The 17981-nt window shown below is 39.0% G+C and overlaps 1 protein-coding gene across 2 annotated transcripts in view; it reads left to right on the forward strand.

The window, feature by feature from the left end:
* Window positions 1-2269: 2269 nt before the first annotated feature.
* ETFA (electron transfer flavoprotein subunit alpha) overlaps window positions 2270-17981 on the forward strand; it is a 45790-nt gene continuing 30078 nt past the window's right edge. Inside the window, exons 1-9 of one of the 2 annotated variants that reach the window (XM_073303515.2) lie at window positions 2270-2380; window positions 6539-6688; window positions 9033-9114; window positions 9223-9305; window positions 11626-11725; window positions 12968-13078; window positions 14238-14342; window positions 15121-15189; window positions 16892-16974. In XM_073303515.2, coding sequence (XP_073159616.1) covers window positions 2342-2380; window positions 6539-6688; window positions 9033-9114; window positions 9223-9305; window positions 11626-11725; window positions 12968-13078; window positions 14238-14342; window positions 15121-15189; window positions 16892-16974 — 822 coding nt within the window. In that variant the 5' untranslated portion in view covers window positions 2270-2341. The remainder of the gene's footprint in view (window positions 2381-6538; window positions 6689-9032; window positions 9115-9222; window positions 9306-11625; window positions 11726-12967; window positions 13079-14237; window positions 14343-15120; window positions 15190-16891; window positions 16975-17981) is intronic. The other variant, XM_073303516.2, reaches the window with a different exon arrangement.

Consider the following 17981-nt stretch of genomic DNA (forward strand, 5'->3'; position numbering starts at 1 on the left):
AAGTTTTTGTGTAATATATAGCTTTCACAATGGAACATGGTACTCAGTGTGGCTGTTGCCAGATCCTTTCCCACCTTGGCCACATCCTTTTTCAAATGGCATGCCAGCTGCATGGCTCTTCTGCTGTGTGGCGGGAGGAGCATTGCTCACAGCCACCTTCTGTTTTCTGTCACTTTGTTCAACTTTGCAATGTGTAGGAAGGGTGGGGGAGAACATAAGAGCTTACTAATGCCTCTCCTCTGTTCAGCATAGTTTGTAGTCAGGTCTTTGGCCTGTCCAGTCCTCAGACAGAATGGAAGATGGCCCATAGCAATGCCAACATCACCTGGACCGAACTGGGCATATCACAGATCAAACATGGCACAGGGCTCTTATGAACAGACCCCGGCCATTATCTTTAATGGGAAAACATACATTACTTGCACATACTAAGCTGCAATGCACACTAACACTACGCTGCCCAACAATTTAGGGCAGGAAACATTTAGGCTAGGAAGGACACATGACAAGTTGTGCAAATGTACCAAGGTGCCTTTGCTTGTGTTCTAAAGGAAGAGGTTTTGATTCTTCTCTGTCTAGCCACTTCTGCAATTTACACCGTACAAACTGGGTATAAGATGCTGCCATTCCGATTTGGTAGTATTCTACACTCAGTCTTAATCTACTTTGCATTGGTATAAATGACTATGCAAAGTGCATGGCATTGGGACAGGACCAGCAGCAGGAGAGGAGGCTCTGGACCCTCCCATGCTCTGTGAAGCTGTGCAGGTGTCCTATTTATGATAACTGGCAAGCGGTTTGGGAAAGGGGGTGGAACTATCAGTGTGACGACATTGATTATACTCTGCATTGTGGAGGGCACAGTGGCTGCGGCGGTTGTTGCTGCCCACCACCTTCAATAGCAGTACCGCAGGCTACTCTAGAGTATTTCCTCCTCCTGTTTGCTATGGCTGCATACAACGTGGAAGAATTTCAGTCTAATTCTGGATACTTGTCTGTATACCAAAGGTGTTATTCCTCTTTAAAAACTTTATTTAACTCTTGGCAAAAACAAACATGCAAATAAAATATCGGAAAAATGGATTCAGATTTTGTTACCATATCATTTTTTTAAATTAAATCTGGTCAAGAGGAGGATCTAATGCTCCCCATTGTTCCTTAGTATTATGTAGATGGCTGTCCATTTGTGCTCCGTGCCATCTGGATCCTGTCATGGATAGTATGGTTCTTGTTCAGTTGCTGGACAAATCCATTCTAGTCTTCCCATTCTTGGCTTCTGAGCCCAGTCCATAAAACGTGTAGCTTTCTTCTCCAACATTAGCACAAAGGTTCCTTTCCTAAGTGATGCCTGGGAACAAATATTTAGACCCTTCAGGATGGAATTGGCACACATGTATATTATATGATACTATTTAAGATGCCAGAAATGTTTGTTAGATCATCTTTGTCTCTGCCTGTAAGTTTCAGGCTAGTTCTGAAACATTTGTATTCGCAGCAGTGGAAATGTGTGTTGTATGTGGGTTTTTTTTTTTTTTTAAGAATGTAAAAATAAGAAAAGTTTGTGTGTGTGCACTTAAGATCACAAACAGGAATCTTTATATTTGGCTTATGTAATACAAAGAACTAATTTCATGACGTTTACATCCATGTGGTTAATGGGATCATGCCCACCCCCCAATTTTAAGTTTAATTTTTTGGACATATGCAAAGCTGGGATCAGTTGGATATTCGTTTTGCTATAACTGCTGGCCTGTATCCGGGAACTAATGGAGAGTTTGAGTTGCTTAATCACCCTAATTGTAGAAGGAGCATGAAGGGTGTTTAACAGGCAATCTTGTTTGAGAGCCCACTTTCTATGCTCCAGGACGTCCCTGGCAGACAGATTTGAGTGCTGACTGTAGGTTGGCCCAAGCTGTACGTTTTTGGCTGTGAATCTAACCGTTTCTCAAGCTGGGGTCTCGATTTGTGCCTAAGTCTAGTTTTGCTAACTTTTCCTCCCCTGAATATGAGCGATGCACCGCACACACTGACCCATGGACTGCAAAGCTGCATCAAGGCGCAGCCACGGCAGGGCCTGGGGGCTGCTGTGTTATCGGGCCTGGAGTCCGCCTCGAGCTGCATTTCCCCATCCCGCCCCCACCCCCACGCGCGCCGCCCCGGGAAGCCAAAGAGCCCAAGAAACTTCCCGCCGCCTCTGATTGGCTGCGCGCGCAGCCAATGGGAGAAGGCAGGATTCCAAGTCGCGTTGTCCCTTAGTAGCTGTCGCGAGATCGCCGCCTCGCCAAGCCGGCTCGGGTGCGCGCTGCTGGGGCGGGGTGAGAGGGTCCCGGAGGGAGTCGCCATGTTCCTGGCGGTCGGAGCTCGGCGCCTGAGGCGGGCGGTGAGTGCGGCGCGGCGGTCGGGGCCCACTCTGCAGGGAGCAGCGGCACCGCTTCAGCGCCGGGCGGGGGAGCCGTCCCTCCCCCCTTGGAGCCCTTCCCGGGGCTCAGGCGGCCGGTCCCGCTTCAGCGCCGGCTTCCCCCCACCCTGTCCGTCCTGGGGAGCTGCCTGGCTCGGCCCGGTGGCCCCGCAACTAGGACTGGGCCGAAGGTCACCCAGAGCCAGGGAGACGCCAGCCGCCCACAGGGCTCTACGCCCTTTGCCCGCGGTCCTAGCCACAGCCTGGGGCTGGCAGGCAGCTCAGGAGGGCACCTAGTTCATCCCCTGCAGGGCCAAGTAAACCCAGACCATCCCTGCCAGGGGGTTGTCCGACCTGTTCTCAAAGCCCTCCAGTGCTGGGGGGGTTGGACGCCTGTTCTAGTGCTTAACTCTCCTTAGAGTTGGAAAACTTTTCCTACTATCTAACCCAAATCTCCCTTGCTGCAACTAAGGCTGTTACATCTTACCATGCCCTTGGTGGACTTGAAGAACAATTGATTACTGGTAGGTTTTGGGCATCATTTATGACAGCACAAGTGAGGAAAAGGGAGAGCAAGAGGTTTGTTTGGTCTAATTTATGTTGCATTATGCAAAAGAGTCCCCCTCTCATACTTTGGAAATCCTTGACGAGTTCTTAATCGGTCTATGGAGATGTATTTTTATCTCACTTCAAATAATGGTTCCCATCAAATAAGACATTCATCTAATAGCAAAAGTCTAAAAAGTTGTGCTGGTCTGCATTTACTCCGAGCAGGAATCCAGGACTCTCATTTTCAGTGATTAAAAACCTTGTGTAGCCCATTGATGAATGAAAATAAATTTGCTGCAGCTGTAAAAGACTCTTGGTTTTAGTGATTGGATCTTCTAAGAGTTTATAAAATGTCATGTTGATAAAAATAGCAGTGAGTGGGAATATGCCTTAGTACCACAGTAAAGTATATTTGTAAATAAGAGCACAAAACAATGCCAAGGAACCTGGACTTTCAACTTGCTAACTGCAGAGGAAGCTCCAGTGGCCTGTTTATATAGGGATAAGGTATAATCTATTCGTTCTACAGTTCAGTTGAAACTAAACAGATGTAAAAGACCAAATTCACCACTGTTGCAAGTGGATGTGACTCCACTGATTGAAATGAAGTTGTGACCAATTGATTTTAGTGAAGTTTTGTGAGGCCATTTGGATGGTGAGAAGGAATTTGCAAATATTGGTGACTTTCTTTCTGTACTAAAATCCTGGACTCTCCATTGGTAGTAAAACACATTTGCCTCCTCTTTTTATGTCATCTAGGTTTCAGTGCCTTTAAAAAATCAGGGAAACAGCCAATTTGAGGCATTCTAGAATATAATTTTCTACTTAATGCAACTTTTATTAAGCTACTTTTACCAATTAGGATATATTTAAAATAGAGAAACTACTGATAAACCCAGTCATAGTCTTAAATTAGATTAACAGAGGTGTCCGCTGCAAGATAGGGTATCTTGTTGGAAGGGGGGAAAATAATCGAGAGATGTCATACATTTCAGAGGAGCTCTTTTCTGAATGAAGAATCCTGCAAATATCTAAATAAGAAGGTAATGGTAGAAGAAACTTACTAAAATTAGGCAGCCACAGGTCCTATATCCAAAATCAGTTGATTTCTAATGTGTGCTAAGGAAAACTCCACTTACTCCCCTACAAGTAATTAGGGATGATTGATAAGACCTTCTAGGTAAGGCACTTTGGTGGTAGGATGGCTATATGATATTAGTATTTCAATGACTCCGTTAGTTTTTGTCTTAAATTAGTGCTCTAATAACTTTGTAAAACATTGTTCTGTGCGTACTTTATCTCCAGGTTACATGTTAGAGAGTTAAAATAATAGGAGTACTTGTGGCACCTTAGAGACTAACCAATTTATTAGAGCATAAGCTTTCGTGAGCTACAGCTCACTTCCTCAGTTAAAATAATGATACTTCACATTGTTTGGATAAAGTTATGCATTACGTATTTCTGAGTTTCTGTTTTTATTGGGGTTTTTAAAGTTTACAAACATGTAAATGCTCAGTATTGGTATTTTTACCCAACTGGGGATGCAAAAAACCTGCTAGTTCTCTCTCTCTATGATGGGGTGACATCAGAGAAGAAAAATGTTTTGGATGTTGGTTCACTCTTTTTGTGCTGCTTCCAGCTCCTTGTCTTGGCCTTAAAGTTTGAAGGGTAAAAGCTGATGACCTTTCTCAAATTTCAATTATGCTTTTTTTATTGCACAAAAGATCTTCTTAGATCTATTTTGGACTCAACATATCTATAAATTCAATACTATTTCCCACCTTTTTATGAAATTATTTGAGATCCTTGGATGAAAGATAGTATAAATGTAATTTGTATTTTTTCTTCATGCTAATAGACCAGTATTTGATTTTTCTAATAAATAAGAACATAAGAATGGCCAAACTGGGTCAGACCAAAGGTCCATCCAGCCCACAGGGCTGGCTCCAGCTTTTTTGCCGCCCCAAGCGGTGGAAAAAAAAAAAAACCCAAACAAAAAACCCCCGATTGAGCTGCTGCCGAAGTGGAAAGGAGGGAATGAATGAAGGACTTGCCGCCGAAGACCTGGATGTGTCGTCCCAATAACTGACGGAATGCCGCTCCTGTCTATTGACTGCCCCAGGCACCTGCTTCCTTCGTTGGTGCCTGGAGCCAGCCATGCCATCCCAGTATCCTGTCTACTGACAGTGGCCAATCCCAGGTGCCCCAGAGGGAGTGAATCTAACAGGTCCCTGACTCTAGGGAGTGTTCTCGGAGCAAGGGTAAGAAGTGGCACTGTGAAGGCAGCTGATACCTCTTCCCTTGTACCCTCCCATACAGTAATGAAGATCTTGGAGGATCCTTTTGGGTGCATTGTCCTTGTGAGGCTATGTGGCACTAGGTGTGCAGGAAATACCTGGTTACTATTTTATGTGGTCTTATGTGTTGATAGTCAGGGAGAGTATTAAATATATCATGATTTAAATCCTTTGGAAAATAATGCAGGTTTTTTTTTTAATGCACTCTGTTAGGCAACCAATCCATGTAGTTAATCAAAAAGGCTACCTGCAATAGTGTTCTGTGATTTTGTGTATCATTTGTGAGAGGCCAGTGCTTGGCTAAATTAACCTCTTGTATGAAGAGGCTGTAGTCAAACTAAACTGAAGTATTAGTGAAACATAGTGAAACAAAGTAACAACGTTTAGAATCCTTTGTTTCATTTCAGTTTGATTCTCTTTCTGTTTTTGCAATTTTGTTTTGATTTGTGAAGTACTCCAGAACTAGTTCTAATGAATGACTGGAGGGTATAGTAGGTAGGTTGGTCAAGTGATTATTTCAAGTAGCCATATTGGACTGTGATGGGATATTGTTTGAATAATCAGAAAAGGGTTGAACGTTTTATTTTAAAATGTATTACTTAGATTCAAGTCTGATACAGTCCAATAGACTTTTTTATTATGGTGTCTTTAGACTGCAAACCTGCCTCAGATTCTAATTAGTTTGTTTTCACAATTCCCAACAATTAATAAAGGCAAAGTAAGAATACAGTATTTTTAAAAAATAAAATAAGCACAGGTTCTTTCGCTAGGATTTTAGTCAAAGCTTTGTTTGAAAAAAATATTTATTGTTTCAAGCAAATAATTATCTACTTGCCTTATAGGAGTGTGTCCTCTGATTCCCTCCCATTGTGTCCTGCTTTTTTCCCTTGTGGATTTCATCCTACAACCATCCAAATTCTTAAATTACTTCCATGTGCTGAACAAACCATTTAAGGCATTCAACCAGGCTGATCAATTGACCTAAAATATCTAGTTTATGAAATTATCACTAGTCCTTACCAGTATCTTCTTGTCCTCTCAAAATGGCTATGCAGTATATAGCCTGAAGTTCAGAAGATTGTCACTTGCTTAGTGCCTGGTACCTTCAAACTACTTTATTAAAAAATATCTGTTAGTTCAGTTGGTCTGTTCAGCGTTACTGGTTAATGTAGTTTTGTACAAGTGAAATGCTTTCTATAAGGCATTGGGTGGTCTTTGTAAAATATTATAAAATATTGTTTGTTCCTTCCACATTTAATGTTAACCCTGCGTTTTTTCTCTCTCTTTTTTTAAGGCCTCATTGCTCCAGCGATTTCAGAGTACATTGGTAATCACTGAACACACAAATGAGTCTCTTACACCCATTACGCTAAATGCTATCACTGCAGCAAAGCAGCTTGGAGGTGAAGTATCTTGTTTAGTAGCTGGTACCAACTGTGACAAGGTAAGAAACCTGATTATTTTTCTTTCTAGATGTGTTTAAACAAAGTAATGACTACCATTAAGTAAACCAGACAAGACTTAGGTCAGTTTCAAGAATGATGTCCAAGTATGAGGAGCTATGCCAATGGTCACTAGTCCCAAGGAAATGTCCTGCATTTAAACTGTTGCTCTTCTAAACTGAAAATATGCATATAGGGTGTGTTTTGTTTTTTTAAATAAGAGACCATGCTAAAAGAGACTCTCAACTTAAATTCTGTTTTTTTTTTTAAATGAAGTTTTTGTAAATCCCAAGGCCAATAGAAATGTTAAAATTCCAGTTTAAATAGCTATTTTAAAACAAATATTCTCCTGTAAAGTTTGAAATCCAGGTATTACAGCACTAAGAATCTGAAAGTAAAACTTGTTTAACTGACTTTTATTGTCCATTCTGTGAAAACGTCAAAAAGTAAACGGAGCATACAGAATGACAAATAGAACTTTTTAAAAATCTCACTGTTAATTAACAAAGGTGTTACTAATGTAAGGATGTGTTTACAATGTATGATTAAGATGTTAGTGTTTCCTGACTTTAAAAGCATGCTACACATTGGAGAACTAATGCCTTGTGTGCTTGCCAGTACTGTTGCTTGAATCATCTCAAGAGTCTATAGTATACCAGTTTTGTTACATTGTCACTAAGGATTTTGAGAATAGCCTTTTAGCACTGACACCTACATGTCAATACACTTTAACTTCGTAAGGACTGTGGAACTGGTGATGATCATGTTTGATAATTTGTAAAATTAAACTGAGTTAGTGCTGAAATGTTTCTCTTGTAGTGTTAAGTTTTATCTTAGGCAGAGAACCATACATGTGGCAAGTGACATTAAAGTTGTGGCATCCTCTCCAATTGCAAATCTCAGGAGAAGGGATTATAACTAGACTGTAAAGACTGGTTTTAAATTTAAACCTGACATCCTGGGTCTGAGACCAAGAGCAAACATTTACTGAGTTTGAGAATAATCTGTTTGGTTCACGTTTTGTAACGCCTCCATTTGCACCCCTTTTATTTTGGAGACTTTTTGCACTCATAACTAAAATGTGATGTGTCAGACTTGTTCTTTCAATACTCCGTGTGTTGTGTGTGGTGATGACCCAAGTTATTTTAGAAAATGATACTGCATATAAGGTGAACTTTCTTTTTAAAATTGTAAGAATGTGTACCGATGGGACAAAAAAGTTATAATACATAAATAACTGTTATGTAGTGGCCACTTTTTGGTTTTCTCTCTTACAACCCTAGTTTTGGGGGGTAAAACTGGTCTTCAGGAAAGCAAGGAAGTAGTGTTGTTTGGGGCAATGCAAGTGTCTTAACACAGTTCTATCAGTCTACCTCAGTTGATTTTCAAAAACCCTTTTGTAGCTTAAAACTTGCTTTTGTGTTTATAATGTAGCAAAAACATAACTGCAGATCTGAAGCCTACAGCAATTCAACAGCTAATGATGTCAGACTTCAGTACAAACGATTTCTGCTGTAATTAACGAGGACTACATAACCGCTTGTTTTCCTTAGCACTTGTAACATAAGGGCCTGTATCATTGAAATAAATGGCAAAACTCATTGATTTCAGAGGAAGTAAGATTAAGCTCTTGAATAATTAGATTAAATCAGTTGAAGCAATAAGCTGACTGTTTTTAAGAGTAATTGTTGATCAGTTTTATTATAAATCTTGCAGGGGTTCTCCTCCACCTTTTTTAACTCGGATCCCACCTTAGAATTGTTTTTGAACTTGGAGGCCCCTCCACGACCAGATAGCAGTGCCTTTCATTCAAATTTGCCCTGCCCACTGCTTCATCACAACAAGGAGTGACTGGGCCAAATCTGAGTGTATGGCATTGTTGGCATTTCAGTTTTACTATAATTACTGAAATATTTGAAGGCTCGCTGTCCCACACCTCTTGAGAAATGTAGTTCCAATGTAATAACATAAGGTTATTGCACGCTACTACATGAGGCCAACATGTCTTATGATGGTTTCTTTTGCAGTTTTTGTCTTATTTAAAAATTATGTGTGTTTTTATTGGAGAGGCAGCATAGCCTAATGTATAGGCACTGGACTGGGAGCCAGAGACCTGTGTTCTGGTCAGTGACAGAATTCACTGGAACAGCTGTGTGACCTCGGGCAAATCTAGGCTTCTGTTTAACTCCTGTCTTTTTGTCTTTTCTATTTAAATTGTGAGTTCTTTGGGGAAGGCACTCTCTTACTATTTGTTTGCACAGTGCCTAGCACCCTGGGGCCCCAAGCTCATTTGGGCCTCTAGGTGTTGGTGTACTACTACTACTACTACTATTTTTGTAATCATAGGTAGCAGAAGAGCTCAGCAAAGTACAGGGCATTGCAAGAGTTCTAGTGGCTCAGCATGATGTATACAAAGGATTTCTACCAGGTGAGCATTATTTGTATACAGCTGTTGGCCAAAAATAGTCTGGTATCATTCTTAGCAATGAAAACATAAATGAGACTGTTGTAAATTGTGACATATATTTTTCCTCAGAGGAGCTGACTCCATTGATCTTGGCAACTCAAAAACAGTTTAATTACACACACATCTGTGCTGGAGCATCTGCCTTTGGGAAGGTGAGCAGATAAGAGAAACACAAATCTGTAGCATGTAAGAGGCTAAGAGCCCATTACACGTAAGTTTGAGTCGGAAATTGGTGAAAGACTTTTCATATATTCTGTAGCCATGCTGGACTTTTCTGAAATGTTACAACAGTGTAAAAAAGCATTTTAAAGCAAGTATTCAATTTTAATTTATTAGTCGTAGTATAAATTTTGCTTTCTATGTGGATGTTTAATAAAACCAATAGGAACTAGAGATCTGAAACCATTATGCCTTCTGAAAAGAGAGAATAGTATAAAAAGCTAGCTGTGGTAGCTCTTACTTTAAAGTAAAAATTAGCTTCTTTCTATTCAGTTGTGTGGTTTGCATTGATGAAGGAAAGCATGCATGGCTTTTAGCACTAAACTGTTTTGTTTTTTTTTACACATGTCTATGGAGTAATGCAGACTAGAGTGTAAAAATTTTTTTAAATTGTGCATGAAAACCACTAATTCCGTTTTTTTAAATATATTGTGACAGGGTCAGGCCAGATGGCTACAGGAGAGTGAAGGCAGATATGTTAGCCCCAGGTTAAGCAGGTCCCTTTCCCCTGGGTAAGGTAACAGGGAAGGTTCCAGAACAATCAGGAACTTTCTGGAAACAAGGCAGACAGGCTGATTAGAACACCTGCAGCCAATCAAGAAGCTGCCAGAATCAATTAAGACAGGCAGGCTAATCGGGGCACCTGGGTTTAAAAAGGAGCTCACTTCAGTTTGTGGCGTGCGTGCGAGGAGTAAGAAGCGCAAGAGGCTGAGAGTGAGAAGCTGTACTGCTGGAAGACTGAGAAGTACAAGCATTATCAGACACCAGGAGGAAGGTCCTGTGGTGAGAATAAAAAAGGTGTTGGAAGGAGGCCATGGGGAAGTAGCCCAGGGAGTTGTAGCTGTCACGCAGCTGTTACAGGAGCCACTGTAGACAGCTGCAACACACAGGGCCCTGGGCTGGAACCCGGAGTAGAGGGCTGGCCTGGGTTCCCCCCATCCCTCCATTTTCCCCCAACTGCCTACTTGATACTGGAGGAGTTGAACTGGACTGTGGGTTTCACCAGAGGGGAAGGTCTCTGGCCTGTTCCCCGATCCACTAGGTGGATCAGCAGAGACTGCTGGGATTGTTCTTCTTCCTTTCCCCATGCTGGCCAGTGATGAGGCTAACTGAATGAATGGCAGATTTGAGCCACGAAAGTGACCAAACTGAGGGCTGCTGTAAACCTCTGAGGTGAGCAAATCCGCCAATAAGCGCAGGACCCACCAAGGCAGAGGAGGAACTTTGTCACAATATATATACTTTTGTCTTTCACATAAGCATTTCATGAGTAATTTGATCTGGCTGCCCTTAGATGAGCTTTCACTTACAATCAGTATCAGTCTTTATACGTGATTTAGTTTCATTCATAGAGATCTTTAGATGCTTTTTGTCCCAATGTAAATTTTCTTGGCAGCTCTGACTTGATATTTAGCCAGCTAAATATCGTAGCTTAAGCTTTCTTGTTCTAAGGTCTTTGTATGAAAAGCCTATTCTCCTAAGGTCTAACTCTGACCTATTTGTTCACATTGAGTAGTAAATTTCAATGTACCTATTCCTGTAATAAGGTACTACTTAACATGACTAAAGGTACCAGAAACATGCCTGTATTTTGTGCATGTTGTACCAAGTCAGGAGGAAGAACTTAACCCTTGTACTCCTTATTACATATAAGATTTGTGCTGCTTCTATATTTAAAAACATCAGGGAGGATGCTAAGTACACCTTTTGTAGTCAGCTATATACTAAAAAAGAGTCTTTGTTAATTTTGTAATTTTAAGATCTTGTCAGTTGGTGGGTTTTTTTTGTCTGCTCAAATACAGATTTGTTCCTCAGTCTTGGTATTTGGGAACTAACTTTGAAATACATTTTAAAAAAAAAAGTACTCGTCAAAGTCCAGCAATCCATAACTGTCAATTTTGTGAGCAAATGGCATCTATATTCAGTTTTAAACTATTAAAGCAAATAAGCATCATAAATCAACATATTGAATTAAGGGTTTACTTACTGTAAGTCTCATAAAATTTCTAATGTTGTTACAATAATGGCCTTTCATTTGACTGCACAGGCTACATGAGTAGCCATACTAGAAGACTATGGTTGTGTGTGCCTCCTCACACAGACAGCATTATATAAAAGTTAAAATTAGGGCACTGAATGTATCTTAATTATAGTTCATATGCCAAACAGATTTATTTTAACTTTCCTTACATATTTAGGGTACAACCTGTCAGCATTTAGAACATTTTTCTAACTTCTAATTTAACTTTTTAGAATCTTCTTCCCAGAGTGGCAGCTAAACTTGATGTTGCCCCTGTTTCTGACATCATTGAAATTAAATCACCTGACACTTTTGTGAGAACTATTTATGCAGGTGAGCAATACAAGACTACGTGTATGCTGTACAATAACAACCTGATCCTGCTTACCTGTGTTATCAAAACTCCCATTAGTACAACTTGGGATGTGTAAGGAATTTTTCAGGATAGTGTCCTAAATCACAATGGTAACCAGAATGAAACTAGAAAACAGAAGTGATTTTTGTGAAAACACATGGAATGTCACTTGGTACTATAGGATTGCAGCTCAGAAAGCAGAACTAGCATTTTAATTACCAGTCTCTGGTGATGTTTTTCATACATATTGTATTTCTCTGTTAATGTATTTCTGAACAGATTTTGCAAAATATAAGACATTCAGATAACGGTCTGACTTTATTTAATATGGCTAGCATTAGTTCTGATTTCAGATATCCGTAAGGTTATTTTTCTTAGTTATGTAGACATTGATCTGATTATTTGTAATATTTAATTGACTTTCTTTAGTAATTATTTGCAATCTTTGCTTCAATCATAGTTCTCTAATGGCTGTCTGATCCTGTGTTTTAATTTTTTTAAATTGAGACATGAGCTCATTAGTCTGTTAGTTAAATTTTATTGTGAAAGGATTTTCTTTCTTAGCCTACATGGTATCTTGTGATAATTGTGATATTGCATTTGAGACATGACACAGATGAATTGCAATGCATTTTAAAGTTGCTTCCTTGTAATTCACAGGTTTAAGATATTTTTTTTTAAATGGGTAGCTGATATTCTAGCTTTTCTTTCCTCTTCACTGTTCCCAACGCTGAGAAAGATTAAGTCACTTAAGATATCCAAAACCAAATGTTTAGTGTAGTGGGATTGATTTTTTTTCTCTCTTGATTAAGTCATGTGACAGTTTAAAAGGCCTGTTCATGAAATGGAGGCTTTTCATATTCTGTTATGAAGTTACAATCCTGATCTTTGAAATGTTAAAAATACCTAAAAGTGGAGAGCTCATTTGAATGCAGTCATGGTGCTCTGATCAGAAAGGGGAAAGGCACCCTCTGCATATTGGCATGTTTCTTAACTCTTGTGTGATAGGAAGGAAATGTTAAAATATTTGTAAAATGCAGTTTTAAGCCTCCTGATTTTCTAATTTTGATGACCTAAAACTGCAATTTTAGGGAGATAATCTTTGTGTGTGGTTTTTTTTACACTGCATTTTCCTGCTAGAAGCGCTAGTATTTCTTGTGATTCACTGATACTCTGTGATCTGTTTTTTTTTTTTTTTTGCAAAATGCTCTCTTTCCTAGGAAATGCTCTGTGTACTGTGAAGTGTGATGAAAAAGTAAAAGTGTTTTCTGTACGGGGAACCTCTTTTGAAGCTGCCCCAGTGAGTGGTGGTAGTGCTAAAGTAGAAAAAGGTGGGTGCTTGCTTCGATAGATTTTCATCTTTTGGTTTTAGTTTTGTGCAAAGCATAACTTGAGTTTATCACGTTTCTTATCAAAGTAAACTAATTATCATAATCTTTGTATTGTGCTTAAGAGCTCGTACTTTCTAGTTTTGCCAGAAAAGGAAAGAACATATTGTCTGTCCACCTGCCTTTTCTCCTCTTCTGATCACACCTGTCTTAATACCAAGTAACTATTTCACTCACTATGCCTGCTCTTTGGCCTTGTGCTGCAGCAATCTTACAAGTTGTCTATATTTAAAGTTGAACCAGTTTAAGTTTAAATTGCTTTAAAAACGAACTTGGTTAAATTGGTGCAAAACAGTGTGAACATCCACAATTTGATTTAATCCAGTTCTATATCAATTTAGCTTAAGTTGATTTCTTATCACATAAAAATAAATTGATAAACAGATTTAAATTGGATCGAATATCCCAGATGTTTTGCACCAGTTTTAAATAAACTAGTTCAAAATAACACTTTCAGTGAAACCAGTACAACTTTGAAGGCCCTAGTCACAAGAGTCCTTTCTTGGTCTGGGGCCATTCAGTACTGTTCCATGCATCTGCCAGAGGGAGGCAGTAGCGCCATGATAAGTATTGCTTTTTCTCCTAATGATAATATTCAGGGATGTTGAGCTACCGCTTCTGAATCCTTCTCCAGCATTGACCTTGTCAACTCAACTCTGATCAATGAATATTACCATGTTACACTGTCATGACATCACTTAGCCAGCTTGACTCTCTCTCTTTTAATAATAGTTGGGCTGCTTCTGCTGGGGAGATACACGATGTGTGTATATTACAAACCTTCATTTTAGTCCAGTTTAATACGCAAAGTGAAAATAGTTTTCAGTAAACTTTGCATGTAGTACTACAAATAAAATTTAAATGATGATATATAAGTATGAATATGGAGGTAAGCTATCTTAGTGGCTAATAAATGGACTTGTAGTTCAGACACTAGAGCAATTATGAAAAGAATTATTATGGAGGCATATGAATAGAATCAGTGCTGGAATGGATTCCTGTTGACTTGGTTTCTTATGTAGTACTTTAGCTTAAAGCAGAGAAAATATTGCAGTTTTAAAAAATTAAGAAACATATACTTTTTAAAATATTGTGACATAAGCAGTAACGGCTCCATCACCAGTTGGTCAGTCTGAATGGATTGAGCAGAAGCTAACAAAAAGTGATCGGCCAGAGCTCACGAGTGCAAAGGTGGTCGTATCAGGTGGTAAGTAGATAATATTTAACTAGTGCTGAGTTTCAGGTAAACTAATAGCTGTAGCAGAACTCCATCTTTGACCTGTTTCACTATGTCTAGATATTATTTTATTTACAGCATGTGGCTCTCTTTGGGAAGAGGGCAGATGCTCTATCATGTAAACAGCAAACTATGAAAGCTTGTAACAAATGCTGACAAATATTTTAAGGTTGTCATCACATTTAGCAATTCTGCAAATTTAAAGAGATGCATGCAAATATTTTTAGATCAAAATGTGACCTACATTAAAATTAATACAACCAGTGTACAATAGCTCAAGAATTATCTGTTAGTTTAAAAATTCATTGCACTACCCCGAGCAAGAAAATAAAAAGCTACATGATGTATTTTTATTTATTTTTTTGCTCTGCAATAGGAGAGCTATATAACTAAAGCCAGCAGAGGGAGCACAAATTGATGACAAATTCTGTTCCCAGACTTTAGAGAGAATTGATGATGCTGTTGACAAATAAGGAGGCAAACAAGACAGGGCAATGTTGATGCATGGATAAGAAATAACTACATATTAATCAAATATTAATAGGGCAAAATCTGTATGAATTTAAATTTTTATTTTCAAGATGCATAGGGGTGCTAAAAACTGAGTAAAATGTCAAAAGTACCCTTTGCAAAAAGTACTTGAGTGCCTCTGTGAATACGAGTATTAGTAATGTGTGTCATGTATGCATATGTTCTCTATTACAAGGTATTACTGAATATTGAATGTCTCCTTTTTTTTACCTTTAAGGGCGAGGTTTGAAGAGTGGTGACAACTTCAAACTGTTATATGACCTTGCAGATCAATTGCATGCTGCAGGTAAAAGTTTTTTTTTCTTGTTCTGATTGTGGGTGTTTGAAACAGACACAAAAGAACAAGGCTTGATAGCATTAGTGTTTTTTGATTGTCTTTAAATATCCCATCCAACTACTGATGTAAAATTGTTTTTTGTCTAGCCACGATGGTCGTCTTTGCCATTGATGGCATCTTAACACTGTAAAAAGGAAACACTCTCTTTTCTTCAGGCTGCATGAGTTTTGGTGGAATATCCAAATAGTACCTTGTAAGCAGAAAAACTCAACAAGGGGAAATTTTTCATATGTATTTTTAAATGGCAATATCACTTAAAGTTTTGGATTCAAAATTCCTTTGCTTTTTACAGCATAGGTCTTCAAATGCAGACAGTCAATTAAAATGGAATACATTAAAGTATAATTATGAATGTCTGTGCTAAATGTAAATTTGTGACTGTTCATGGTTTTAAAAAAAAATCAAAGATTAATATTGGACATTGTAACATTTTAGTATTTTGTTTGGGTAGATGATGAGGTGGCCTGTCACTAAAAGGGGTACCCTTTAACTTAATCTCGTCCACTAAAAAAAGTGAGTTAAAAATAGTTTGATATTGCATCTTCCCCAGAGCTCTCCTGACAGTTTTTGTGGTTTTTACAGTCAGATTTTCTATTTTTTTTTTTTAAAGTCTTTCCCCTCCGTTAATCTATGATACAAACAGGAAAAACTGACTCTGCATAATGTGGTGGCAAAATATACGAAGTAAAACAGTATTTTTTCTTTATTCAGTGATAGTAATTTTTAGATTTTAAATGTAACAATAATAAGCAGTTATTTTCAAACATGGTTTTGTTCTAAATTGACCTGTTGTTTGACTTTTAGGCAATGTTTAGACTTGGGTTGACCAAACTTACTGACTCTCCAAGCCACATACGATAATCTTCAGAAGTTCAAGAGCTGCAGGGCATGCCTTCCAGGGCTTGAGGCTTCAGCCCTGTGGGGCATGCCTGCTGGGGCTCAGGGCTTCACCCCCACGGGGCACGCCTGCCAGTGCTTTGGCTCCGGTCTTGCTGAAGCCCCAAGTCCCAGCAGGCATTCCTCAAGTCCCAGCATCCCCCACGAGGGGTTAAAGCCCTGAGAACTCCCTCCCCATAGGGCAGAAGCTCCTATCCCCACCACAAGGCAGAAGCTCCCTCCCGCCATCTGGTAGGTGGAGAATGAGAGGAGGCCAGCAGGGGGCTCTGAGAGCCGCACTTTAACTGTAAAAGCTGCATGCGGCTTATGAGCCGTGGTTTGGCCACGCCTGGTTAAGATACTTTAGTTTACAAATAAAAGAAAAAAATCAAATTTAAGCAAAATATTTATAACTGACCTCTTATCTCTATGGGAGCATGATATGATACGAACATATCATACAAGGTAGATGAAGAGTAAGGGAAAGCACTTGTATGCAAATATTTTTTTGATAAAGTGAAGTGTGGAAATCTGCCAGATTTAAATATACAACTCTTTGGTGGGAGGAGTAGGGATTTCCTGTTTCTTATGAATGCATTAGCACTTAATAACTGGAAATTTCAATCAGTGGCACAGAGGGAGTACTATAAGAATATAATCATAGGAGGGAAATTTTCAAATACATGCCATTGCATGGGACTCTTCACTAATACACAAACTAAATTTGGCTTACTAATATTTTAAGAGAAAACACTGAAAATATTTTTTCAACCAGTTGGTGCTTCCCGTGCAGCAGTTGATGCTGGCTTTGTTCCCAACGACATGCAGGTTGGACAGACAGGCAAAATAGTAGCACCAGTAAGTATGGAAATACCTATCTTTTTCATAAGAGAACTGTATGTATTCCTCATCATTAATAAAAATATAATCCTGTATTTCTAATGTAATGCATATAATGAGTCAAGATTTAATATTGAATCTAGCAGCAGCAGCATCCAAGTACCTCCTATAAAAAAGGCACCTTGCATTTTTAAGGTCACAATAGCAGAACTCCTGGTGTAACTTTTTTCCACTTACTGTTCACCTGAAATATTCTGCAGGTTACCTCAGGTGTCTGTGTGAACACTTTGCATCTTTCAAGGAGAAGTCATTGACTTACTGAATGCCATCATTGCTGGCATTGGCTTCTTCTTCTTCTGTGGACGATCTAACTTCGTTAACTAGTAATTTTGTAGCTAGGCACTTTAGTGTGCATATGAGGAACAGCTCTGTAATGACATGGTGTTCTAAGCTCATAAGTAACTCTTACTGAATTGTTGCACTGTGTGTTAAGCAAAGCTTGTGCAACAGATGAAAATGCCAGAACGTCAAGCATCAGAGAGCCTGTTGGATTACAAGTTTATGGGAGATAAATAAGGAATGTTGACTATATTGCAAAGTGCTAGTTCAGGGACATCTCAGCTGTGAAATGGTTTATAAATGTAAAGGATTATGGAAGCATTAGAGTGCATTCTAGAGACAAGGGCTCTAGTTTGTGTTTTTTCAGCTTTTTTGATCTTCAGCCCTAGAGGCAGTTATGAAAAGTTGGAATAGAAAAGACTAATTTTTGGAGGGAGAAGGCTCACTCCAGATGACTGGTCACATCACCAACTTGTAAAAGGTATAAGAAACTCATATAGTCTTGGTGACCATAGTTAGATTATCAAAATAATTTGGAGTGAGTAGACGAGGTTTACTATTTTGTCAGTAAATGAATCTTAATTGACGCAACCATGTGGATGTAAATGAGACAGTTAAGAAATCTTTTATCAGCGTTTTGCTATATTTACTCTTATTTCTTTAAATGCTTTTAAAAATAAGCAGTT

Source organism: Lepidochelys kempii, chromosome 10, assembly GCF_965140285.1.
Source record: "Lepidochelys kempii isolate rLepKem1 chromosome 10, rLepKem1.hap1, whole genome shotgun sequence".
Taxonomy (NCBI): domain Eukaryota; kingdom Metazoa; phylum Chordata; order Testudines; family Cheloniidae; genus Lepidochelys; species Lepidochelys kempii.